This window comes from Scardinius erythrophthalmus, assembly GCF_964197995.2.
Source record: "Scardinius erythrophthalmus genome assembly, chromosome: 15".
NCBI classification, from domain to species: domain Eukaryota; kingdom Metazoa; phylum Chordata; class Actinopteri; order Cypriniformes; family Leuciscidae; genus Scardinius; species Scardinius erythrophthalmus.
In genome coordinates, this window is record NC_138235.1 from 13963943 (window position 1) to 13991296 (window position 27354).

At 38.0% G+C, this 27354-nt stretch overlaps 1 protein-coding gene across 1 annotated transcript in view; it reads right to left on the bottom strand.

The window, feature by feature from the left end:
- The window catches only part of LOC308703183 (ankyrin repeat and SAM domain-containing protein 1A), a 109458-nt gene that overhangs the window by 38901 nt on the left and 43203 nt on the right, over positions 1-27354 (bottom strand). The window contains exons 4-14 of the mRNA XM_081386504.1: positions 26753-26815; positions 14631-14927; positions 12573-12648; positions 12387-12488; positions 12215-12301; positions 11627-11799; positions 9625-9681; positions 7418-7538; positions 6339-6382; positions 5585-5684; positions 4366-4373 (exon numbers count right to left, since the gene is read on the bottom strand). Of these exons, the coding sequence (XP_081242630.1) occupies positions 4366-4373; positions 5585-5684; positions 6339-6382; positions 7418-7538; positions 9625-9681; positions 11627-11799; positions 12215-12301; positions 12387-12488; positions 12573-12648; positions 14631-14927; positions 26753-26815 (1128 nt within the window). The remainder of the gene's footprint in view (positions 1-4365; positions 4374-5584; positions 5685-6338; positions 6383-7417; positions 7539-9624; positions 9682-11626; positions 11800-12214; positions 12302-12386; positions 12489-12572; positions 12649-14630; positions 14928-26752; positions 26816-27354) is intronic.

A 27354-nucleotide genomic window follows, 5' to 3' on the forward strand; every position in this document is an offset into this window, starting at 1 on the left:
CAGCCATGTCAGAGCCTAAGGTCAGAAACATTCTGTATGCAAGTATACAAACATACAGCAAACACTTGTACAATACTAGGCATGAATCTTTCAATACTGGAAGTAACAAACCCAAAGGGGGTGACACTGTTACTTTCATAACTTCTCAGGTGCAATTAAACAGGATTTATTATTATTCCGGCAGCTAGTGTAACTAGTCCTCCCACTACTCCGAGTGGGATTCAAGCCAGCATCAGGCAAGTGTGCCTCTTGTAGGCAGGGAAGTAGGGTTAACTTACTAGCAGACATATGTAACAAACCCGCCTAAAACTAATTTCCATCTGGGTCATGGAACCAATGTAAATGGTCCTACTCGTACTGCTCAGAGCGGGATCTGAACCAGGGTCCACCAACATGGGAGGCAGGCAGTCTTAGGCTCAATCCCAATTCACCCCTTGCCCCTACCCCTTGGCCCTACCCCTCTGTTTTGCGCGTTCCCGTGAAGGGGTAGGGCTGTCTCAATTCTCTTTTGGTTGGAGGGGCAGGGGTAAAGGGAAGGGCCAGATAGCCCTTGAAAAGAAGATTTTTCGGGACCGCACTTCGAACGAAGGGATATGAGAAATGTACCTGCATACACGGGCTACAGAGGCAACATGACTGCCAATAATCATTTTCTTTATGTCACATTCAATCTAGTGTTTACGGTCATGTTCTTCAAAGAAACGGTTGCAAAAAAAATCTTTAAAGTTCGTTAACAATATGACGCGTGTAAAAAGCAAAAGTTTGAAGCGAAATGGACGCGCGAATGAGGCGAATTCGCGTCCACCGCGCCGCGCTAAACGCCTCATTGGCGCCGCAAGACCTCCAGACGCGCGTAAACGCGTCTTAACATTGAAATCACTCACGCCAGACGCTCTATTCGCGTTTGGTGTGAACGCAGCATTAGGCGTCGAAGATATCGTCATCTCCGTTGTTTTCTGCAAACTTCAGAAGAAAAATGCAAAAAAATAGCTGTAACTCACGGAAGACTACAGCTGACGACGGCATCTTGGAAGTTTGTGATAAACATTGGTGCATCTCCTGTGACGTAGGCGCTAGCAACGATGTATAATGACATAGTAGTGGTGTCCCATTTCTTAGGGGAATATTTTCACCCCTACGCCTTGACACTCTGTTTGGCGAAGGGGTATAAAATAGAATTGGGATTGAGCCTTAACAAGGACGAGCACAGCCTCCAGTGCAAGAGTTTAACTCCAACTGTAATCAGACACTTCTGAACCACCTAATTAGGGTGCTCGGATTACTTGAAAACAATAGCCAATCGGTTTGGCCAGGGAAGTGAAGTTTACCTGCACAGCTCTTACTAGCAAAAGTTAAACAGTTAAACCAAAATCCCTTTTCAAGGCAAGTCATTTCACTGTGTGGGCATCTTGGGAATACACTATTTTCAGTCATACAAGTACAACAGCTGTCGAACGGAATGGGGAAATATCAAGATTTTAAACGTATTGCCCAACCCTCCAAGTGCAATTACAAGAGAAAACTTGGAGAGTTTATGCTAAAATGCAGGCTTTAGTGCAGATGAGAAGACACGTGTTAATTGTGAAATGTTAATACAATGCAACTATATATTTAATCGTACATGGTTTGTGTAAAAAAACAAAAACAAGTAGGAAAAGTTCCACCTATCTCACGTTGTTGATGACAAGGAAATAACAATCAAACACAAATTCATCTGTCATATGGTAGAAGCCCCTAAATTAGGCAGATATGGACCTGAACAAGTTCTACAACATTCTCACACCATCAATAATTGAAGTAATGTGAATGTAAATACGACCAAGAATATGTTTTGGGTCACCTTTTGATTACCAACGTAAAATTTGATCTTGAAGCTAAACCAGGTCCGTTAAGTTTGGCAATTAGAGTTTCTGTTAAAGTTAAATCATCTCAGCGCTAATGTTTGGTTTACAGTAAACTACAACTTAGCAACTCTCTCCTGAGAGCTTAATATTTCAAGCTATCCAAGGAATTGTGAGTGAATAAACCGCCCACTCTGTGACGGACTGACGTGTGCCGAGGGACATTCAGACACACAATACCAGAACCATGAGTCTAATTACTTTCTCATGCAACACACCCAAACACACACACACTGGGCCTTCAGTCTGTGTATGCATTTGTGACGTCATTTTAAATCAATAAGACCCTCTGGAGAAGATTAAGTCAGTGCTGTTCTCCATCCAAACCCAAGGCTTTAGCGTTAACACTACACATTGACAGCATTTTTCCATGTTTACTCTAACAACATGTCCGTTTCCAGGAACTACATGCATGCAGTGGTTAAATCATCCAATGTTCAATGAAATAAAAGCACTGTGGACAAGCCAAAGAACACCATAGCTCTGTTTCTAAACCTAGCGCCAAACAATCTGCTGTCTACGTATCATTTTAAGGTCGCATTAGCAAAAATTTTGTGAAATTTCATGAGAAAAATTTTAAGCACTGCTCACACAGGAGTCAATTTCAAACCAAGCAGCTTTCTGTTGGTCTAACTAACTTCATGAGTGAAATCTGTCTGGAAATGTTTAGCCCTCACAGGAAACTGTAGATTGTGCAGATTTCTATTCAAAATGTCAGGAGAAGTTTCAAAAATGTCACCTAGCAACAACAACTGTACACCTGAAGCAAGCATACTAACTGAAATGAAACGGATCTGAAACCCTTTAAATACACGCCACACAAATAGCGGTCCCATGTGAATAACACAAGTCTAACACTTAGTCAATTCCAACTGTTTCAAGTTAGCATCTTGCCAACAATGCCATACTGTAACATGTTTAAGAGTGAATAGCACAGATGTATAAGACAAAATAGGCTATTTTAATGACATAATATTTAAACCAGCCTAAGATGATTTACTGGTCTTTGTTGTTCTCCAAGCTCATGCTGGTCTGGAAGATAATCTCAAACCAATCAGCTTAAAGGAATATGCCGACTTTTTGGGACTTCAGCTTATTCACCGTATCCCCCAGAGTTATATAAGTCCATACATACCCTTCTCATCTCCGTGCGCCGTAACTCTGACGCACCCACCGCTAGCCTAGCTTAGCACAAAGACTGGATGGCTCCAGCTAGCATACTGCTCCCAATAAGTGACAAAATAACACCAACATTTTCCTATTTACATGTTGTGATTTGTATAGTCACAGCGTGTACAAATAACAAGGTAACATGAGACACAGCCATCTTCTAACCGTATACATACTGGGAACTATATTCTCAGAAGGCGAAGCACTGCTACTTCTGCGGAGTGATTCTTAACATATTGCGATACAGCAAGTATTGCGATTCGATTCTGCGATATATTGCGATTCATATCCCCCATATTATTCAAAGGCATTACAAAAAATTAGGACAATAAGACTGCTCAACTCACTTCAAATGTCACATTTAATTCTGTGAACATTATCTTCTACACATTAACTGAAGTGCAAAAACTTTGTCCTTGAACATTCAGGACAGACATAAATATTCTCTGAATAGGAGACTTCTCACATGAATGGTGAGCTCCCAGCACATAACTTAAAGAGTAACATAAAACAGACATAATAGAGTAACAGAAACCTGAGAATAAATATGAGCAACTTATAATATACAAATAATAAACAAAAATGTGCACTGCTAGAGTCTAGTCCAGTTGGCTGCAAGGTCATCAACCAAAATTCATTTGGGAATAATTTGCTTTTTGATGAAAACCGAAATTTACCCACACTTTTGATTTGAAAGACGACGGTGTGTCGTGTGCAACCGGTTGTGATGGTGTAGCCATTTTCATTTGAATTTGCTGTTGAATACACGACAACAAAGCACCACGACAAGCGCCACCTTGTGGATGTAATACGCAAATGTAAATTATCAGAGTAAACTCCGAGAAAACCAATGGAGAAAACCAGAAATTAAAACAGATAATTGTATAATTAATATTGCAATACTTTGCGCTACTGTATCGATATAATTGCGTGCGCAAAATATCGCGATACTGAACAGAATTGTTTTTTTCCCCACCACTAATATGTATTTAGTGTTGTCCTGAGCAAGTTGAACACATCCAAGCACACTTGAGCAGTGCTGACATCTGATGAGCTGAAGTAATGTCACCCGTCAGAAAGTTCTAGGGTAACCGGCTCAGTGTTCAGTCCTCAGCTGTTGCATCTCCTCAGCTAAGTGCTAAGAGCTTCGGAGGTGCGTGCCAACGGTGAGAAGCGTTTATTCAAAATGGGAAGGGACGTCTAAAGCACACATGCTTTTGCACTCAGAATGAAACTTTCATCTCCAAAGCACTAAGGTCAGAACCTCCTTCAAGTCCTCAATACATCAACGCACCGCTCCCGCTGTGAGAGCCAGACATGAGGAATATGACAAGCTTACACCCTGTTATTTGGGGGTGTGCTGCTGTGTGTCTACAGACTGATTTCCTGCAGGGTTATTGACAGGTGCGGAGCGCAGTACGACAGTGGAGGCGGCAGCTGAGGTCTATGAAGCTTAAGGGACGAGAAGGGCAACGAGACGAGGAGAGACGCTCTGCTGTTTGTTTTGAAAAACGAGGAGAGTGCAGGGGCCTTCATATAACTTCCACTGGCATTTATCACACGTACCAATGCTATGAAAATCCAACCATATTAGAACAAGAACTTTATCCCACGCTGCAATATAATGGCTTTATAAGTTTCACCTTTAGAGTGAAACTAAGCCGTAATGGCATTTCTCTTGGACTCTTGGCCAGTAATGCTAACTAGAGTCGTGTTACACTGAGTAAACATTGTTCTAAGTTAGGCAAGGATTTCTGAGGGACGACTTTAGGAGGATCAGAGAGGGACACAGAAACAAACGCACTGGACAAATGTCCACTTTTGAGTTACCATCCTACCAATATTCTTGCTCCAAAACTGTTGACAATTGGAGATATTTTGGAATAGTTCACCCAAAAATGAAAATTTAGGAAAGTTGTATTGTGTTTTAATGGTGATGAGGAGTTGTTTTTGTCGTTGGAGCTTGATGGCGTCACTACTTCCACATTATATGGAAAGGAGCAACGTGAACATTCTTCAAAATGTCTGATTTTGCGTTCCACAGTAAAAAAATAAATAAAAAAAATACAGCATACAGAATTTGGAAACCCTGTGAGTTTTTTTTTTTTTTAGTTTTTCTCCTACCTCATTATTTCCATCACAAAATTTGATGTGAGTGAATGCCAAGATTTGTCAGAGAAAGCTTAAGTTTAGAAAGCAAATCAAAAGATTTTCATTTTTTCCCCTATGTTCCTTTAGGGGCTCCGTAGGAATGACACAATACATAAATAATACAAACAATTATTTTGTTCCTTTAAAAACAGCCCAAAAGCACAAGTCTCAGGCAGAAAGCAAGCATTTTAAAGAGTAAAGATCATGTAGTCTAATTTGTTTGATACATATTTGGTTGCTAAATCGTAGTTTAACTGAACCTGTTATACTGTTATTCAACTACGGCAGCAACATTGTAAAGGTCAGTTCTTAGTGTTCAGGGTGTCATTAGGAAGTGAGCGTTCACATATGCACACACTTACCTCCAGACGTCTGGCCTGTGCTAAATAGAGGAGCAGGCGGCTGCAGTGTGTTTGTGTTGGACACTGGAGGTCGTAGGTCAGTGTGTGTGGCGGCCTTTCGCTGTAACAATAACACCAATATTCACACATTAAGGAATGTCTAGCTTTTATCAGATGTGCAATCACACACACATACAACAGATGCTGCACACAGATGATAACTGACTGGCTACTGCACACTAGACAGTGTTCGGACAGCGTGACAGATTTGAAAAAAAGTAAATAAACAACAAAGCTCAAAAACTTAAAGCTTCCTATGCAGGCAGCGTTTTAAGGCATCATGGGTAACTCCAGAATCCTGAACTCAGTTTCGCTGTCTCCTAACATACTTTGTTTTAGCAGCATAGCATGTACAGTATCTTTCACAAAGGAGGCAATCCAAGAAATACAAGACAGCGAACGAGAGTAATGTTGATTATAAATAAGCATATTTCATTCAATACTGAAAAATCTAACTAAAAATATATTATTTCACCACATAATTGTGTGTGTTGTACAGTTTTAGAGTATCAAGCTATTAGCTTAGCGACATGCTAATATTAAACTCTGCTGGAATGCATTGAGTCGAGTCTCTTGTGTGAAGCATTGTGTGTAAATGCCTAAAGCGTTTTAAATCACTCACTTACGAGATAGCAGTTGGGATGTTGCCTTATAAGCCTATGTAAGAATTAGGCAGTGAGGTTTTGGAAAAAGCCTAATAATCAATATTTCTCACCTGAGGTAGGACACTGTTGGAAGACTTGGCTGAGATGTCCACATCTGGAGATAAAAGACATCAAGTTATGTCAACGACAAAATAAAAAACAAAAGATAGCAATACTGTAAATTTGGGATATATTGATTGACTTCACTTTTAAGATTCCCTAACCATTTGAAACGGTGTTATTTTAGCGTTAGTAGCTTATTTTCAGTTTTCATTTGAGTTTAAATTGTAGTAATTTTGTTTTGTATATACAGTATATATATAATTTGGACTCTAAAATTGCTATAAAATCAAAGCCATACGTCTAACCAGGTTGTGTTCGATATTTGAAGTTTATGTAACAAAAGTTTTGGTTCTTAAGAAGAAATTTTGTTTAGGCGCTAAACCAAAAATAGCCACTGGGTGAAACCCACATTTCATAATTTTTTTTTTTTATGCATTCCTCTTTCAGAAACGAATACATTTCTGTCAAAATATCAGTTTTACCACGAAACAGTCACCAAATATGGAACCTGGAGTCTCAGACCTTTCCGACGATATGCGTTTTGTCAAATTTGAAAAAGATTTGATTCTAAAATAATGTCTGATTTTAAAACAGTTTTCACAGGATGAATTTTGAGGGTTCACGGTTTCAAATGACACCCAATTTATAATGATTACTAAAACATGTGATAGGGAAAAAAGGCAGTAAAAAGTGGACACTTACAGTTAACAGGTTAGTTTTTATTTTAGTTTTAGTCATTTTAGTACTTCAACTTGTTTTCATTAAGCTTGCAAGCCAACATTTCTCATTTTCATTGTTTTTATTTCAGCTTCATTTCAATTAACAAATAATTTTTAATAGTCTTAGTTTACAATAACGTTTTGAAATCACTTTTTGATTCTTTCAAAGAGCGACTAGATGTAACATCTGTTCTTATAGCAGAGTTTTCAGTGATGACATTATCATATATTTATCAGGGGCATATGCAAATTGGCTCATGTTTAATAAACAAAGTGGTGGGGTAAATCTATAAAGCTTGTGTGAGGTTTCAGAACCACATCGAAGACGACCCTAAAGTCATGTAGGAAATGTGTAAGATAGTCCGTACCTCTCTTGTTTTGTGTGTTGTTGGGGATTTTGGTCTGTGCGGTGACTAGCAGTTCATATGTGTGGTCCTCCTCTTCCACGGGCTCGACGCGTTCATCCACACTGCTGTTAGTGTGAACCGCCTGCAGAGAGAGAGAGAGAGAGAGAGAGAGAGAGAGAGAGAGAGACTCAGTTCATGCAGAAAACAATGGCATAAAAAGCAATCGCTTATTTCACAGTCCGTATTGCTTTATGAGCGGCAGCACTTTGAAAAAGATGACCTTTCTAATAACAGCAGGTAACAGAGTCAAGTCTGAATGTCTGTCATTTATATGGCACAGTCTAGTGAGTGATCGTTTTTGCTGACACTGCATGAACGTATAAAACAAGCGTTGGAAAGTCTGGCCTAATACTTCAGGTCAGAGTGTTTGACAAAACTGAGTGAAGTGTTGTAAAGCTTTGAATCTCTGTATCCAGCTCTAGTCTAGTGTGTTCGTGTTGGTCATGGGCTCCTGAGTCTTTCAGACAGAAGGTTTGCTGTGTGTTGCAGAGACCCACAGCGTTAATATTCATGAGGATGCTGTTTGATTTGGGTAGACGTGCGGAAACAGCAGTCAGCGAGTGGAAAGACAGATTCAACAGCCTCTCCGCCACAATGTTCATTGTTCTGCTCTCCACCCTGAGCACTGCTGCCAATCATTCATGTACAGATTAAATACAGATAATAAAAGTACAAACAAAAAAAGGTTATTTTTTTTAAAAAAAACATGTTATAGCAGCTGGGTGTACCATGTAAACATCATGGCAATTATTCACTATATCTCCATGGTATTATTATTAATTATTCTATGTTGATTATCCATTGAAAACCTACTATGTTTTTGTTGCAGTTTGTGGCAATTTGTTTTTTGTAGATATACTCATACATTCATTAAAGAGAGCAACAGTCAGGTTCCAGAAGTAAAAACTTCCATAGGGAAATTGATATTGATTTTGAAGGTAATTAATAATCCTTTAAAGACTGCCTTACTGTGAGCTACGAGTTTGTTAATCCATGGCCCACATTATTTCAACTTATTTTTAAAATAATCATGTTTACCAGCAGAATTCATGGTGAAAAACTACATTACCCATGATGCTGTGGAGCAAATTCCACCAATCAGAGGAACAAGAGTTGAAACCAGCAAAAAGCACTAAAAGTTGTTTAGCTCCGCTCGAGTCGATCTCTATGCTCTCAAAATACTGAAATGTTTGTTTGTGTGTATATATATATATATATATATATATATATATATATATATATATATATATATATATATATATATATGCTTATTTTGCAATAAACTTAAAAACATATTGCTTTTATACATATAATCAACATTAGTAAATAAGTAACTTAACATTGCTCCATCGTTTTTAATTCGATTATGCGGTTCGCAACTTCGCAATGCTTTATAGGATTGTAGTTCTTGTCTTTTTGTCTGATTTTCAAAAACTTTTATGCTTCAAATCAAGGTTTGTAGTGTTATAGAGTAGTGTTGTGATTCACCCAGTAGCTGAAATAACTCTTGAACGAAGACTATTTTACAATCCCTATGAGAAAAATGAAAGGAAAAAAAAACTACCGGAACCATCGCCACTGAAAAAGGGGGCGGGCACTAATGCACTCGATTCATTAATTTTACTATGGTGAATAAGCAAAGGGAAATGGCTGCTTCATGACCAATTTGAACGTTTTGTGCGTCTGCCACTGGAAGGCAAATTGCGACAATTGCATGAGAACGAGAAATCATAAATAAGTACTTTTCCTTACAACACCGGAAAATAATTCACCCAATGTTTTGTTTATAGAGTATAAAGCTATTAGCTTAGCAACATGCTAATATCAAACTCTACAGGATTGCATTTTGAGTGATGGCCATAGCTAAATACCACAGTGATACATCCACAGCACTTCTTTTGTAAGAGAAAATGAAACAAATACGAGATTTTAAAGGAAGTAAACAGAGAGGTGAACATTCCTGAAGAAATCTATAGACAAGTAAAAGTACAAATATAGACTACACTACTGAACGATGGAGGCAGATACTGGAAACACCAGGGTCAATCGCATCCGCCACATGGAATCACTGGGCTGTTCTTCCAGAGGGATTCTTTAGGGATTCCAGACTTTATTTGATTTAATGTGAAATGTGAACCAAACACTGGAAGTCTGAACAGAGACTTTACCTCAGAGCTGAGCTCCTCTTCCAGTGTAGACTGATTCTGTGGAGGATGACGCTCTTTCTGTCAGAAACATTCAACTCATTTACTATCAAACAGGGTGAAACCTTTTTCTTTCTTATTTTTAAGAAACACATGAAGAAATTTAGGTTACACTTTATTTTAAGGTGTCTGTGTTACAGTGTAATTATGCATTTAAGCACTGTGTAATAATAGTTAACTACATGTACTTACTATAGAGTTATATTTAGGGTTATTTGCATGTAATTATGCATAATTTATAGTCGTTACTACAGTAACTACATGTAACGTGTAACAAGGCCACTGTAAAATAAAGTGTTACCGAAGTTCAAAGTGAACACCATGATGGACCAGTAATTAAAGGTCTCCATCTAGTGGAGGAAACTACTACACTAAATCTTCAGATTTCACTGAAGGCTACTGAAAAGAAAGTAATTGAAAAGAATAACTGACCAATAAAACTGTACGCACTGTATCACATTGCATCATCATTTCATTTATTGCTTAAAAGGCAAAAACAATTTAATAAATATCTTGAATGTATAATTAAATATTAACATAAAAGTCATAATTCTTCTGCCAAGTAATATAATTCATTAACTGAATGTTTACGCTTTTAATGAATATATAATGTGTGGCCACAAGTGCATTTATTAGTATTTAAAGGGATACTTCACCGATTAGCATTAAGCTTGTATCAGTAGAAACCCGGTAGTATTTTGGAATGACCGTGCTTCCCTCCCTCATGTCCCCCTGAGACGAGAGATTTCTGTATTGTGTGTCTGGAAAAAAACTCAGATGACCCCAAAATTGTCATTTTGCGTCATCAGAGGCGAGAGACTACAGCCAGTAGGAGGGGGGGGGGGGGGGATCTCATGATAAAACGGCGTCTTTTCAGTTTCGAGTCAGCTAGTAGCCTAGTTGTATCATTTCTTCCGATCCTGCCCTCTGTAACCGGTAGGCGTGGCTTGGGAGTGGCCTCGTAGGGCAAGGAAGCAAGTGCATTCTGGGAGTTGTTGTCTTTCATCCACATGAGCCAAAAATACATTTTCTGACTTTTCTCAGTCTAGAAGGCACCAACTTCTAAAATAATTTCACATTTCTACTACCTAAATGACCAAATTTAAATACACATTTATCTTTACAGCGGTGAAATATCCCTTTAATGAAGACTTTGGGACGAGGCTCATCCAATCAGATTCTAGAGTCAAAACTACGATTTTATAAATATCAATTACATTTCCTCATTGGAATTGCCTCCTTGGCTAGCATATTTCTTCCATATAGAATTGAGAGTAAAATTTCATATACACTGCCGGCCAAACAAAACTTGCTGTATGGATATAAATAGGCAAAAGCTTAAGAGTCTATGACTAGATCATTATTGCAGTGATTATTATGTTTCTATCATGTTATACGTTTGGGAACAGTTCTTCTAATCCTAACTGATGGAGTGTGTAGCTTTTCATTTCTTGATCAACCATGTAGGAAGACACATCATGGCCATATTCCAGGATGACGACGATGTCAAGATTCATCAGGCTCAAATTGTGAAAGAATGGTTGGGAAGAGAATGAAGAATCACTTTCACACATGATTTTAAACCTCTGAGTCCAGACCTTAAATTCATTGATGCACATCTTGATAAAAATTAACATCACAACATTTATTTCCATAAAGAGGTGCATCAATGTTTGGTCAAGATCTTGTATTGACAACGCAAGAGTCCAGCACTCTGTAAAGTCTCCTCCAGCACATCCCAAAGACCTTCAATGAATTTAAGGTGCCAATTCATGTGTGGAAATGATTCTTCATGCTCCTCCCAATCATTATTACACAATCTGAGACTGAAAAATCTTGACCTTGTCTTTTTTTTTTGCCAGGCAGTGGATATAAAAATGAAACATTTATACCCTGTGTGTTTAATTGGTTGATTTCAACCAACAAGGAATTCAAAGACAAAAATATCCGTATATCGAATCCTCACCTTCCCGGCTTCACTGTCAGGCCGCCCGGAGTCTCTGTCCGAGGACTTTCCGCTGGCCAGGCTGTCCAGAGAGTGACACGAGGACGCCTCAAACAAGGCTTCATACGGACTCTCTTCCACAGGGGTCGGAGACAACCCGGATATGAGCTCACTGACCTGCTGCTCCATTTCTCCTGTGAAAACATTTACACATTACAACATCTGTACAGCAAAGGATACAATGAGCATCAGCATCATTTGAATTTGGAGAGGGAGACAAAACAAGTATTGCTGAGAGAGAGGAATCAGGATGTGCCGGACTCAACTCCAATACGGCATTCATTTTCATTCATTCATTTATTAATGTTCACCTCCAGATAATACAAATGACCAAATACAAGGAAATGTACCAAACAAAATTTAAAACAAGACTATATTCAGGATGGAATAATGGTGTAATTAAAAATAAGACCCGTTTACTCCTGTATTTAGTGTCGTCCACTTCATCCGATCGACCGAAACGCATCTTAATACCAGGTGTAAACAAGGTCTAAATAAAATTTCACCCAAAAAACCAAAAGCACATGACAGCTGAAGTTTTGCTCTGACCTTTTCTCTTGGGGCTCAGGCTCTCTTGAGGTGGAGGCACTGGTGGAGGAGGGAGGCCCGTGTCTGACGGACGCCCGCTCATGTGAGCTGCAGAGACACAAGTCAAGCGTGAAACCGAGGACCAGGGGAGGAACCGGCTCAGTGGTGTGTGTGAGATCTGCTCCAGACGTACCTTGTATGAGGGAGGCGATCTGTCGGCTCTTTTGAGAGGGCATGTCTCTAACAGTGTCCAGCGCTGTTAGATTCTTACTGTCCACGATATTCACATCAATACCTGAAGAACATTCAGACAGAGCGTCCTGGGGACATTTCCGGCAGTCAAAGGACTGGTAATTTCTGAGTTTGCCTTTGTTTTTACCTGCGTTGAGTAGTTTTTGCACTACTTCCGTCTTTCCGAATAGAGCTGCTTCGTGAAGGGCGCTGCCTTTCTCTGTCTGTGAACGAACACAATGCCACTTAAATAACACGATAGCAAAGTAGTGAAGGTTAAACGCTCTTGTACATTGCGTTTCGGGTCAGTTGACGGCAATAACCGAGTCCGACGTGACATATCAGAGCCCAGCGGAGAGCAGAGAGACTCAATTTCGCACTGCACTGGCTTTCTCAGTATGTTATCAGACAAAGCAGACTGTGTGAATGTGGGCCGCTGCTCTGAGTGAGAGGCAGATGGCAGGTTGTAACTGTTAAGTGTGTGAGCAGGTTTCTCAGGTAGGGAGTGTTCTGGCAAGGTGTTAAAGAGCTGTTAGCTCAGATCACGGTGAGGTAAAACCACCTGTCATGACTGTTAAAAAGCCCAGCCGACACACACCTGCACTGATATGCACTTGGACACAAGTCAACATGAAACAGCATTTTTATGAAATTACTTCAATGATTTGACATACATACATACAAGAAAATGTACATAATGCAAACCATGCATACTTCAGAAATAGTCAAAGTATTGAAGTATGGTAGTATGCCATTTCGAATATAGCCCAAACATCTTGGGTGCTTAAACTCCCCCTGTGATGAAAATCCAGCTTTTAATGTAGTTTATATGTCTATGTGGTGTTTTTAATGTGCTTTAAGACGAACCATGTGCAGATTCATAAGTCGACAGCATTGCTGAGTGTTTTCTCTTTAAAACTGCAGTGAACCAAAGACAGTCTCAAAAACACGGTTTGAAATCGCTGGTGTTTCTGACGTCACAAACTACCTTGTAACCAATCAGCTCAACGTGTGATCGTCAACGAGTGGATCTCTGAGAGGGTGTGAGTGAGTGGAGGCAGGGAACATTTGCATATTCATAGAACCACTTATAATAAATTAGGGTGTGGAGTTACATTCAAGCTATTTTAAGGAATGAAGAATGTTTTTTCAAACAAAAAACTCTTAAATATGTAATTTTGGTGGTCAAAGATGGGTTTTAAGGGATACAATGATTTACTACAGGGGGACTTTAAATGTGAATGCATAACAGGAGAATTTAAAGGGTTAGTTCACCCAAAAATACTAATTCTGTCATAATTTGCTCATCCTCATGTCATTCCAAATCCATTTTTTGTTTTCATCTTTGGAACACTGAGAGATGATTGTAAACGGCTCAATCATGCTTGCTTGATGCGCGTGAACCAATGAGATTCATTCTTGCGTGTTTCGCAGCCCTTTTGAACTTCCTTAACGACCAATGACGTTCGTTCTCACACGTTAAGCAAGCTTCCAATTACCATATTAAAATAGACATAGATGTCGCCTTGGCTACGGTTTCGTTCCAATGAACTGCAGTAGCTGTAGGCGACATCTAGTGTATACATCTATACCCGCTCGCGCCGTCAGATCATTTGGACGTGTGCTGTTTTCAAGAGATAACAACGATATAAATACTGTTCGTTTTCTCACACAAACCGCTTGTTTCGTGTCTTAGGCCATCAATGTGTACTTATGATGGGGAATTGTTTCATTTGGACGATGGGGAATTGTTTTAATTTGGACTCTGTGCTTGTGTTTTGGACAGTGACCATCGACCTGCATTATATGACTGACAGACAAGAACGGTTTGACCTAAAAATATCAAAATTGAAACTACTGCGGAAACAAAGACACCTACATCTTGGATGCCCTTGAGGTAAGCTAAAACATATCAAAAATTAATTTCAAAGTGAACTATCCCTTTAAGGGGATAACAGTTTAATATGAAGAAACGGTGGAGTGTTCCTTTAAGGAAAGTTTTGAAATGTCAGTTTTTGGTTAATAGACTGTCAACGGCGGGATGGAAGTCTTTCAGATTTCATTAAAATATCTTCATTTGTGTTTTGCAGATGAATTAAGGTTGTACACGTTTGGAAAGACTTGAAGGTGAGTAGCTGATGCAAGATTTTAGGTTCAATGCTTCATCATGGCACTCCTGTGTGATATTGGGCCCAGACGTCCTCACCTGGTAGTTGATGTCCACGCCGGCGGCCAGCAGCACCTCCACCACGGGCAGGTGTCCGTTGCGCGAGGCCAGGTGGAGAGGCGTGTGCTTCTTGGTGTTGGAGCTTAGCAGGTTGGGATGAGCGCTGAGCAGAAGTTTGACCACCTCCAGCCTGCCGTAGAGCGCTGCCAGGTCCAGCGGCGTCTCAAACTTGTTGTTGCGCATGGTGGGGTCGGTCAGCTCCTCCAGCAGCAGCTGCACCACTCGCGTGTGCCCGTACTGAGCCGCGCAGTGCAGAGGCGTCTCGTTGTCGTTGTTCTGCGGAGAAGAGGACGGAGAGATGTTACTTCAGTGCTTGGGCCTGAAAAGTGTGAGAAATAAACCATTTCAAGTAAATCCAGGCAGTTGTAGCCTTCGCTGAAGACACAAGGTGGTAAAGCTATGTGAGCATAGCTTCGCATTGGCAGTAAAGCCTGCTTTTAGGAGAACGACACAAAAAACAAGATCAGTCGAAACAGAGCAGGATTGTGGAAGATTCGTAGCTTTCTAGACAAAACATCGGACTGAATTTATGTAAAATACTCAAATCACAACAGTCTTACACTGTTATTCAGCCGGAGAAAGACAGAGAGAGAGCAGAAGAGGACATGCAAGCTTGACCGCATGCAGACAACTCGTCTCACACACACTCAAAGTGCTTAAATACTCATTTTCAGCACTAGATGCGTTACAAACTTATTTTTGTGAAATTTCATGGTGTGTAAAGTGTGCTTGTGTTATCTTTAAATCAATGACACTTGATTCGATATGTTGTATCTAATGTATTGATATTCAAACATTACGTCTGGCTTAAAGGAGCTGTATGTAAGAAATCTATTTCAATTAATCATAAAATGGCCCTGATGTGTCACTAGACATTAAGAAATCATGTTCATTTCAAATACTTATATCACTGACAACAGTAGTATGGCTAGGATATTGTCATTTAAAAAGTGGACTTGCAGCCCTCAACTGATGTTGATGTTGTCATTTTGTGTTTTGGCCTGACGCGCCTCCCTCCACCTATCGACCAATCACAAAGTCAGTAGTGTTTCGGGATCCGGGTTGCCAGCTCTGCTCTAACCTAACCTACCCTAACTCTAGTCGGATAAAAATGTCTAACGTTACTAAATCAAAAAGACCTCGTTATAATTCAGAAATTCGTTGTGACAAAGTCCGAAATAAAACCAGAATTTGTATAGGAGATGCTTTTGAAAGATGGAGACGGCTGAAAACGGAGAAGAATTTGAACACAGACGCCAACGTTGCTAATTTTCTCCTAGACAGGTAAGATTCATCTATGCTTGGCTAACTTGTACTGGATGTCAATGGACATTTCATATATTCATGACAGTCGAACAAAGTTATGCGTGTTCAAGCAACGTAACGTTAGCTCACATGGACGTATGCATTTGCAATGCATTATAGGAGCCCGTTTCTCTGTCATTATGCTGAGACGCTGATGAAAACATTAGCACGACCATTATGGCAATTTGAAACGTAATTGAGACAAGCCTAACTTTACCTCAGAAAAAAATATTCGTCATTCGTTCTTCACGTATATCGTGGACTAAGTTACACATGCTGCAAGTTGACCTGTATGACCATTGCTAATGTTATTTAGTTACTCTAACAATATTTTCTGATGGGACTGAAAACAACCCTGTGATAGCCATTGGTGATATTGAATTTCTGAATATCGTGTTATAATTTCTGTGGCAAATGTTTATTCTGTTTTTAGCCTATAATATGACAAAAACTTTAGCACTTGTAAATCAAGGTTTTTTTTTTTGTATTGAAAAATAAGGAAGTATTATTTTGTTGTTTAAGTCTATATGTTTTTTTGTTTTCTTTTACTATTATCCTTTTTTTTTTCTCAGATTTTTTTTGAATTGTAATTGTATTTATATGTTCAAAATAAAGAAATCAAATCAAATTAAATATCAAATCAAAAACGCTTATCTCTTCAGCTATTATGGCCCCAGCACCTCAACAATTAGTAATTTTTTAAAATAAGTAATTACTCATCAAAATATCTCTCATGAAGCATAAACACAATTAACAGAAAAAAAAAAACTTACTGTGTACGTCTCGTCATCACTTGCCATTGGAAGCTCATTGAAGCAGCCTACGTTTCTGCTGAATCCTGCAGCTTATCTGGCAACCTCGAGTCAGGGGGGAGGGGGAGGGGATACACGGCTCTACAGTATTTTTAAAGTGATTGCAGTACCAGTTTTGTCCACAATCCTACATACGGTACCTTTAAGTGTTTTTTGGGACTATATATGTGCACTACTTTACCGTCACTTTTGATCATTGGTCAATTGGTCAATATCTTAGACATTGGCAAACTATCCCTCTTGGTATTTGCAATATTATACTTAAATTAGACACAATTAAACAAAATGACTCATAGTTTGAAATGTACAGCATGATTGTAGCAAATCATTCAACTTCACAATGACTGATGTACTGAAACCTGACCACCAGAGGGCGCTGTTATATTTGCTTTGTTGCTCTGACTGAATAGAGTCAAATCTTGAGTGTAATAATAACTATGGAATTAAACACAAAATACCCTAGAGCTCAAAAACTGCTGGTGAGAATCTGACTGAGCCCTTCATCATCAGACTCGGGTTCCTCCAGAGCTGTGCAGAGATCAGAGTGTGTGTGTGCATGTGCGTGTGTGTGTGTGTGTGTGTGTGTGTGTGTGTCTCTCTCTGAGGCTTGTGAAAGTGTTCGGGTGGCTGGCAGCGGCGGACACAAGCCACACACACTCCACCACTCTGAGTGACTGTGTGTGTGTGAGCAGAGCCGGAGTCAATGAACATGTGCTGGTTTGATGACCACACCCCACAACTACATCACAGTGGGTAAAGCATCCTGTGCGCACACACACACACACACATCATTATTATGAATCTTATAATAACAACAACAAAATATTATTAAGATGATTAATAAAATAGTTATTGCATTTTTATTCTTTATTATTACCATTTTTATTATGATGATAATGACATAAATATTAATAAAACTATGTTTGTTCATATTTCATTTATTACCATCATATTCATTATTATTATTATTATTGTTGTATTAACATTTTTTATTTAATTATTAATATAACTATTATTATGATGATGATGATGATGATGATGATATTCATTAGCAAATCATCATGATTATTATTACAATATTATGTTAACAATATAAAAATTCTACTGTACAAATATATTTATCATTATTACATCACCATTAATAATAACTATTATAATTACATTAATATTGTATTATTGAATGCTATTGCTAACATTTATACTTTTATTTTATTTTATTATACACTTCTTGATTATCTTGGCTTTGCAGAGAGACTGTGTTCACACCGATGGAGTGGTAGAGGACGAGCTGCGCCTCCTCAGCGACATTACAGACACTTATTTAACTCAAACAGATCAAAGCAAGCGAGCCTCAGACAAACTCTCATATATTTTTGGAGAGAAAGAAGTGTGTATTCACCTGGCAGCACAGTGTGTGTTCTCCTGCCATTATATAAGGGACGAGACAGAGAGAGAGAGAGAGAGAGAGAGAGAGAGAGAGAGAGAGAGAGAGAGAGAGAGAGAGAGAGAGAGAGAGAGAGAGAGAGAGAGAGAGAGAGAGAGAGAGAGAGAGAGAGAGAGAGAGAGAGAGAGAGCACCTGTCGTTTCCCTCCACAGACGGGAAAACAAAAACACAGCAAGCCCTTTATTCTTCAAACTGAAAAAAGGAAAACCACAACACACACACACACAGCAGAATCAGATCCCTTAATATCAGCTCTCACATCTTTCGAGTGACAGTGAGCGCAGAGATCCCAGATATCCGTGAGGAAACAGCTGGACTGAACTCCTTCATGAGCTTCATCACTCTCTCATCAAACACTCGTTTCCTCAGAGCTCTTCTCGAGTGAACGACTCTCTCTCTCTTTATCTGTCTCTATCTCTCTCTATCTGGTGAGGAACTGGACACCACAGAGGCTCAGAGTCTTTCCACAAACACAACAGATTCATTTTCATGTTAATTCCGGTCCAGCGCTGACCGACCGCCTGTCAGGAGAAGTGTGCTTTCGCTGTGTTTTTAAAATAGAAAGTGCTGATTTCTCCGTGGCATTTCAAAACAGTGTGTGTTGAACAGAAACCCCACACTGAGTGTGTGTTTGACCTGCGTAACGGAGCATTTCAGTGCTCACAAGCACACAGATCATAAACACGTTACTGCACATTCAGCATCAGTACTACGTCATCATCATTACTAGTATAATTAAAGCGGAAACAATTCAAATCGATTCAGTTTTTTAAAATACAGCTATAAATAAAATATTAGTATTACATGAAAAACTCAAACTTGCAAAACTTAAAATAAAATTATAAATTGTGCCTTGGCAACTAATTGAAATAAAGCAAGTTTACTTATTAAAATAAGTTAAATTATTAAATTTGAAACAAAAATAAAACTAAATAATATACAAAATATAGAAATGACAAAAGCACAAAACGTCTAGAGCAAACTAGGGGTGTAATAATACATCGATGCGGATCCATACTTTGATCAAATGACTATGATGATTCGCTGCAACAAGACAAAAATCTAACAGTACATTCGCTCGTCTTCAGAACACAAATGAAGATCTTTTTAATGAAATCTGAGAGTTTTCTGTCCCTCCATTGACAGTCTAATCAACTACCGCTTTCAAGCCCCAGAAAGGTAGTAAAGACATCATTAAAGCAATCATGTGACTCCAGTGCTTTGTTTGCACACCAAAAACTTAATTTACCACTTTATTAACAACATTAATCTTCAGCGTCTGTGTTCTGAAGATGAACGAAGGTTTGGAACGACATGAGGATGTGTGAACACTGATGTTTGTGTGAACTATGTCTTTAAGAGTCTGAAGTCTCACAGCGATGGCCTTTCCCGAGCTCTGGACGAAACATGATGAAACGAGCTTATCTTTCTGTTCACGCTCGCTCTCTCTCTCTGGGTTTAATAAGCCCGATGACTCCTGTCATGCCTCATCCGATCACATGACTCGATATGTGAACACATGTGCCCTTCCTGAGGGAGCAAACCAAAGGAGCGCATTAACACAAGTTCCACATGTGCGTAGCGTGACTGCACGGAGTCTCGTGTAGAGATGTGAACGCAGCCTGACGTGTCGGCCTATGCTGGGATTATTCCAGAAGGGTTATGATATGCATGCCGGGTCAGCGCACATGCGCGCGGATCAGGATAATCAGAGCTGAAAGCTGACCTACCACGTGATGTCATGATGATTACATCATCAGCATATAACCGGTGAGGAGCGGGAGGAGTGATTACATCATCAGTGTGTGCCCTGTGGCAAAGGGGGGGTGGGGGGTGTGGGGGGGAACAGATGCTACCGCTGCCGCCACCAGAGCACTGACACACACTGACATGCTTTCTGCTCCACAAGAAAAAATAACAATATACACACACTGTATACTTGAGGGTGAGTTAATGATGACAAAATGTGCATTTTTGGGTGAACTATCCCTTTAAGATTAATATATGCTGTATGCATTGTTCATTAGTTCATGTTAACTAATGTAGTTAACTAATGCTAACATAGTGCAGTATTTTTTTATTTGTATAATTGTATGTTTTTACAAGCATTCAATATTTTTGCATTGTTACCTTATTTTAATGAATATTAGTTAATTATTTCAATAATTAATAATGGCAATTTAATGTACATTTAATTTAACGTAAATGACATTGTTCAGTCATTTTTACGGTATATAAAAAAGTTAAAATACTGCATTTTATTTAAATCATAATAAAATCAGTAAAACAAAAAATAGCATAAATTAATTAGTTAAAATAATATAGAATATTTTTTTTACATTACAGTACTAACATTAGTGAATTTTTTTTGAGCTTATGCGATTAAATCTATTGTTGTTATTGTTAACTAACATTATTTTAAAAAATTATAAAAAATTTAAAGCTGAAATGAAAGAAAATATAATAGTAAACAAAAATAATAATAATAAAAAATATTTGATAAAAAAAAAAAGAAAAACTTAGAAATGTTGCCTTGGCAATTAACTGAAATAAAATAAGTTTTAGTTGAGATATTAAAATGACTACAAGTAAAACTGAAATAATAACAAATATTTAAAATCAAAACTAATACACTTTACACAGTTACATTACATTACTAAAACAAACTAAAATGAAAACTAAAAACAAATCTATTTAATTTTCATTAATAAATACTACAATATGATATAAATAATACTAAAATAACACATTGCAATGCAAATAATATTATAGGAATTTAAGCCCTTTTTACCATTAAGAAAACTATCATCTCTTTGTTTTAGAGTGAAATATGACCTAGATGTGTTCTTGACAGGTTTCTTTACAATCAGGCACAGCTGCCAAAATCAACCATAGACTGACAGAACTGAAGCGCTCTCTGTGTTTCTGTCACACACACACACACAGACACACACACACAGATGTGTCATCTCTCTGGAGGGAGCGCAATGCAATGCTTTCCACATTACCATCTCTCTGGGAAGAGAGCAGAGCATTTCACATTTCTCAAAGAGTCCGAGGGACGTTTGGTACCCACACATAAAAGCTTTTAGAGTGAGAGAGAAAGAGAAAAAGTTCCCGCTGCACAACTGATGTGATTTTAAACAATTAATGTCACGAAGAGATCACGGGTTGTGAGCGCCATGCTGGAACACACTGGAAATCTCAGCCAACATGAAGGATGAGGAAATCTCTAGTCTCAGACAGGACTAGATTCCTACCAGTGAGTTCAGGTCAAGAAACACCAACGAGACTTCATTCAAAACCAGTGAGCATTGTAAGGCATCATAGACACAAAGCGTGTTAACAAAAGGTAGACAGCTAAATTAAAATGGCTGAATTGTGCATTTATCCATTTTTACATTTGTATTGCAACTCTCTCAACACGACACCGTCTTCAACTGAACACAGAAAACTTTACGAGTTTTGGCCGTTCATTTACACGACAACAGCGTTTTGGGGGCTTGAAAACGGGTTTCAAGTGAAAGTTTTTGAAAGCGATACCAGAGCCCGTCTACGGAGAGCCTGCCCACTCCCTATTAAGCTCTATTGTACCAAATTTTGGTTGTAGTACCACCAGAGTTCCACTGGGGGCGATCGCCATGAGTGCAAAATGAATGGGAGTCTATGGGGCTAGACAGCTAAATGTGTCTCTTTCACCCGATTGCCGTTGAGAAATATCAAATCTGATTGTAGATTTTGCAAGTTCAACATGGGTTTTAGGTCGAAAGTTGAATGAACGAGTACTTATGGTATAGCGCCATAGACCTCCATTCATTCTGCACTCGTCCTGTGAGCGCCCTCATATGGAATCAGAGAGGAACTGCAACCAGTTCAGAAGCCGGAAGTGTACTGAGAGTGAAACTTCTCGCCATATTAGACATTCTCTGGCGATACCTTTATCGTCTCCTTATAAACTACATCATGCGCATGTGTATTACGTGTTCTGTCTATAGGTTCAGTCGCTTTCCGTACAGTGACATCGCCATCTACTGGCCTGGCATGAATAATACGGCGATTTTAGTCTTTTTCACGGACCGTGTGAACGGGGATAGCTTTGACAACATTGTTGGTCTGTACGCGAAAAATGCGAAAGGAAAAACAGTGACACATTCACCCAGGATGGCGGATGAGTTGATAGAAATCGTTTACTCCAGTTTAAATGGAGTGTTTCACCCAATATTTTGGTTTTCTGAGTATTTTTTTGCTTATTATAGTAGCACACCATTTATCGTAGAAACATACTATAGTAACCCTAACTCTACTTACACTAGCGCTGAAAAGTATGGAAGCCCATTTCCGCCAACGTTGAGTAAAAAAAAAAAAGATTCTTTAAGTCATAACGAGACATTTTCTCATAATAATGACTTAGTATCTCAAAATAACGAGACATTTTCTCATAATAATGACTTAGTATCTCAAAATAACGAGACATTTTCTCATAATAATGACTTAGTATCTCAAAATAACGAGACATTTTCTCATAATAATGACTTAGTATCTCAAAATAACGAGAAACTTTCTCGTAATGACTTAAAAATGACTCTCTTAAATTACTTAAATGACACGAGAAGTTAAGTCATAATTTTACGAGAAAGTTTCTCAATATAATGAGATACTAAGTCAATTATGAGAAAGTTTCTCATTATTATGACTTACAGAATTATATTTTTTACTCAACTATGGCGGAAACAGTCTTCCATAGAAAAGTTCGGTAAGAATTTTTTGTATTCAGCAAGGATGCATTATAATGACACATTTTTACAAATGTTACAAAAGATTTCTATTTCAAATAAATGCGGATCTTATAAAATTATATTCATCAAAGACTGCTAAAAAAAAAAATCTATCACGGTTTCCAAAAAATATGAAGCAAAGCAGCACAACTGTTTTCAACACTGATAATAATCAGAAATGTTTCAATCATCATATCAGAATGATTTCTGAAGGATCATGTGACACTGAAGACTGAAGAGTAATAATGCTGAAAATTCAGCTTTGATCACAGGAATAAATTACATTTTAATATATATATATTCCAAATATAAAATGGCTATTTTAAATTAGAATAGAATTTTACAATATTACAGTTTTTTTTAATCAAATAAATGCACCTGAAGAAGGCAGTGGCATATTTACACAGTAGACGTGAGGCAACCCTATAATGTTCATTGGGAATTATGATGACAAGGCAATAATTTGTGTAGATTTTCCTGCTAACTAGGTCATCTGAGAGCGGGACGTTCCCCACAGACACGATCAAGGGAAGCGGGGATGAATGCGCTCTCGAAATACGGCTCTCCTGAAATAAACTCGCAGTTGGCAGGTGAATCTCAGCTGTGTGAACACACACTGTGTGTTTGATCTTCTGTCATTATTGTGTGTTCATTCAGAAGGGAAATCTTTTTTAGATTAACTGTTCAAACCGCGAGTTGTGTGTGCTAGCATGTCCACAATGGTAGTAACTGGTGGTAAAAGTGGCATTCAGCTTTCTCAGAAACAGATGAACATGAATATGTCAATGTTTTTTGTTGTACGTATCGCGGCAGCGTGGAAATGAACTCTCCGGGGAGTGACGCAAAAAGTTTAATGCGATAACGTTTGAAAATTAAGTTGCATCTACACTAAACCCTAACCCTGATAGAGTTAACAAAAGCAAACGTGAGATACAAACGCATGGTATTTCAGCTCTCTTCTGCAAAAGTGTTTAAGCTTTGCTGTCGTGACTCGAGTTTCTCTGGATCGTAACCGAGCGCTTTGTGTCTCGAGTGTAATGCTGTACCAGATGAGTGATCGAGCTAGTTTACTACGACTGGAAATAGCAACAAATATGGAGCTGGTTATGCAACGCAAACATCAAAACACATTAGTTTACAAATCATGCACTATGGTAAAAGTGTTTTTTATAACACTATAAATAGCATTGTGCAAGGAATTGATAATCTGACCCGGTAATCATAATTTGAGTGAAAATTAATTCAAATGATTTTACTGCCACGAGTGTTCATTTCAGCTGGAGACTGCAGTAAACTGTATTTACAGGGGTGTTTTTGAAGTTTTGCACAAATGAAGGTAGAGGCACCTATTTCCACTGAGCCTAGATTGCTTATTCTTATTATTTTATGCATTTTTGTTATTTGTATTCTAGGGAACCGCGATATATTGGCCACCATATCGGTATCGGCCGATATATGTTCATATTTAATGTTATTGTTATCGGCCCGATATGAAAATTTGTCTGATATATTAAAGCTGATAAATAATGTATTACTTCCTGAGACGCTTCAGATGCGCAGTTCACCATGATGGTTTTGAACTACTTGAAATATGATTGGAATCACTATGAAAAGGAAAATACAGTAAAGTGCAACATGTGCAGTGCAAGTCTGTCATATGGACTACATAACATTATAATGAGAACGTTATAATTGTGTGCGCGGGACACGGCTTTTAATGGAGAAGTTTTTGTTTTTGTATTTAGATTTATCGGCAATATATCGGTTATCGGCTTTTAAATATAAAGAATTATCGGCTATCGGTCAAAAATCAATCAATCAATGTCTGTCTAACTATAGCTTTATTTTATTTCAGTTTTAGTCATTTTAGTTCAACTTAGGTTTTTTATGTTTAAGGTTTTTAAATAATTTACGGTAGATCTATTTTATTATTATCATCATTACTACTATTATTATTTTGCACCTGCAGAACATCAAAACCCATGGTGAATGAATGGCTTCTCTTCTATTCATCATTCTGTATTTTGTCTTCCTTTCATTTCACTTCATCTCTCTCTTGATGCACTACAGGGTCGGCCCTCAGCTATCCAGCCATGACACCGTTTCCATGACTACACCCCACCTCTCTCTGCCACACACACACACACACACACACACTTTCTGACACTGATTCAAGCCGACGGCTACACAGAAAAGCTTCTCGACTCTGCGTGTGTGTGTGTGTGTGTGTGTGTGGCACAGCAAGTATTCTAGAAATACCATTTAACAATCACAAAACACACACTTCCTGTCAGCTCATGAATTATTCATTTCCGCTTCAGTCTGTTCAGTTGTAACCTGCCTGACACACACACACACACACACGACCGCTTGTACGAGATCTAAAGCTGGAGTGAAACCCCTCTGTGCTATCGAACGAAAGCGAGATGAGGATTCTCTGAGCTTCAGCAGAACATCATACAGCGGCTTTAAAAGATTCAACGTGAAACATCTCAAAGTTCAAATGTTTTCTCCTAGCCCATTTTAAACTGCAAAGGAATTACATTCACACAAAATTTTTCACAAAAAATTGCTTGTGTATAAAGGAATTATAAAAAGGTTGATGACAAATAAGAGTGCAAGATAAATAAAACAAATCAAAATTCTTCATTGAACCTTTGCATGTGCGGTTCATGACATCTTGAATATATGTGAGAGAACACATATTGACCATTTAAAATACAAATAGATTAATAAATAAATACTTCAATGTAAAAAGTATTTTATACTTTTATGAAGTCGCACCACATGATATTTTACTACCTGAACTAACCTTATTTTCTCTTAAAAAGTATCAAATTATCTGATATTTTGTGTGCATATCAATATTGTATTATCCAATATTCTAATATTTATCATGAATTCATTAATATCTGTATTTATTAATACAAATCCACATTAATATCTGTATATACTAAATTATTTTAGTTGCACCAGAAGATATTTTACAACCTGAGCTTATGTTGTCTTCTCTTAAATAAAAAAATAATAATAATCTAATATTTTAAGAGACTAATTGTCTTTGACACACAGTTGTGAGGGTTTGATGGGGTTCTCTCTATGATATCCTTTCCTGTTTTGCATTCCCCCCCCCAACATATTTCTGCAAATTCTAAAATAAAAATATAAATTAAATATAGATTAAAATCTACTATATTCTAAATTTATATTAAATGCACTTAGAGTATTTTTGTCCCTCTAAAGTACATTTTTATGGTATTAGGTAAACTAAAATATACTTTAATGCCATTTCTACTGAAAACTGTATGTTAAGTATTTAAATATTGCATCTATGAAATTTTTCTAAATATATTTGAGACTGAAAATGCTACTAATAATATTTTTTATTTTCTCTCAACGTGAGTTTTTCCCTTTTCTTGTCATATATTATTAGTCTAACGGTGTGGGAAACCTGTCTGGAATCCATCATTATTTTCGCAGTTTGCAGAAATGACACCTTTCACGATGAAATGCTCTCTCACACACAAACTGTACAAAAACAAGTGCACATAACTTACTTCAGACTACAGTGAGAATCACAGCACAGTCGGTCACGTCTTTATGCATTATACACCTTCACACACACATGGCATATGTGTGCTTATATAACCCACATGATGACAAACATGAGAAAGAGTGAAGCGAAACTGTCCCAACAGAAACCAGACAAACCCAGGCGTGGCGTATGGAGGTGAAGCGTGCAGGTCAGAGGTCATGGGTACACACCTTGGCATTAATATAGGGGTCAAATGGGCCACAGCGTTTGAACTCTGTGTTGTCTAGAGAGCTCTGGGAGAGGGGAGAGAACAGGAAGGAGACGTGTTCACATACACACACACACACACTGAACACAAGTGTTAATCAAATGCATGTTCACATGATGAAAAAGGCAAAAGAAACTACAGGCTGGCTTAGAGTCCGTCGAATGATTAACGTTTAATAATAATACATGCCGAATGAATATTTATTTTGATACAAGGCAAAAAAAAAATCTAATTTGTGAGGAAAACTAACTATAATTAGACAAATCAGAAACATTTGACAATTAAGTGACTAGCATATGCCGAATTTGACCAATCAAACAATGGAGAATAAACCAGCCTTATAAAATGGCAAAAAAACAAAATTAAATGAAACAGTCTTATTTTTAAAATCATTTTTTAGTTAGTCCAAATTCATAATGAATTAATAATAATAATAATAAATCATTATTTTTGGCTGCGCTGTTTCATTTCATTTTGAGACATGTCATGCTATAACAAATCAATGAGAAAACAGCACAATAACAGAGTTGTTAAATGAAAACTGTGATTATTATGTTACTGAAA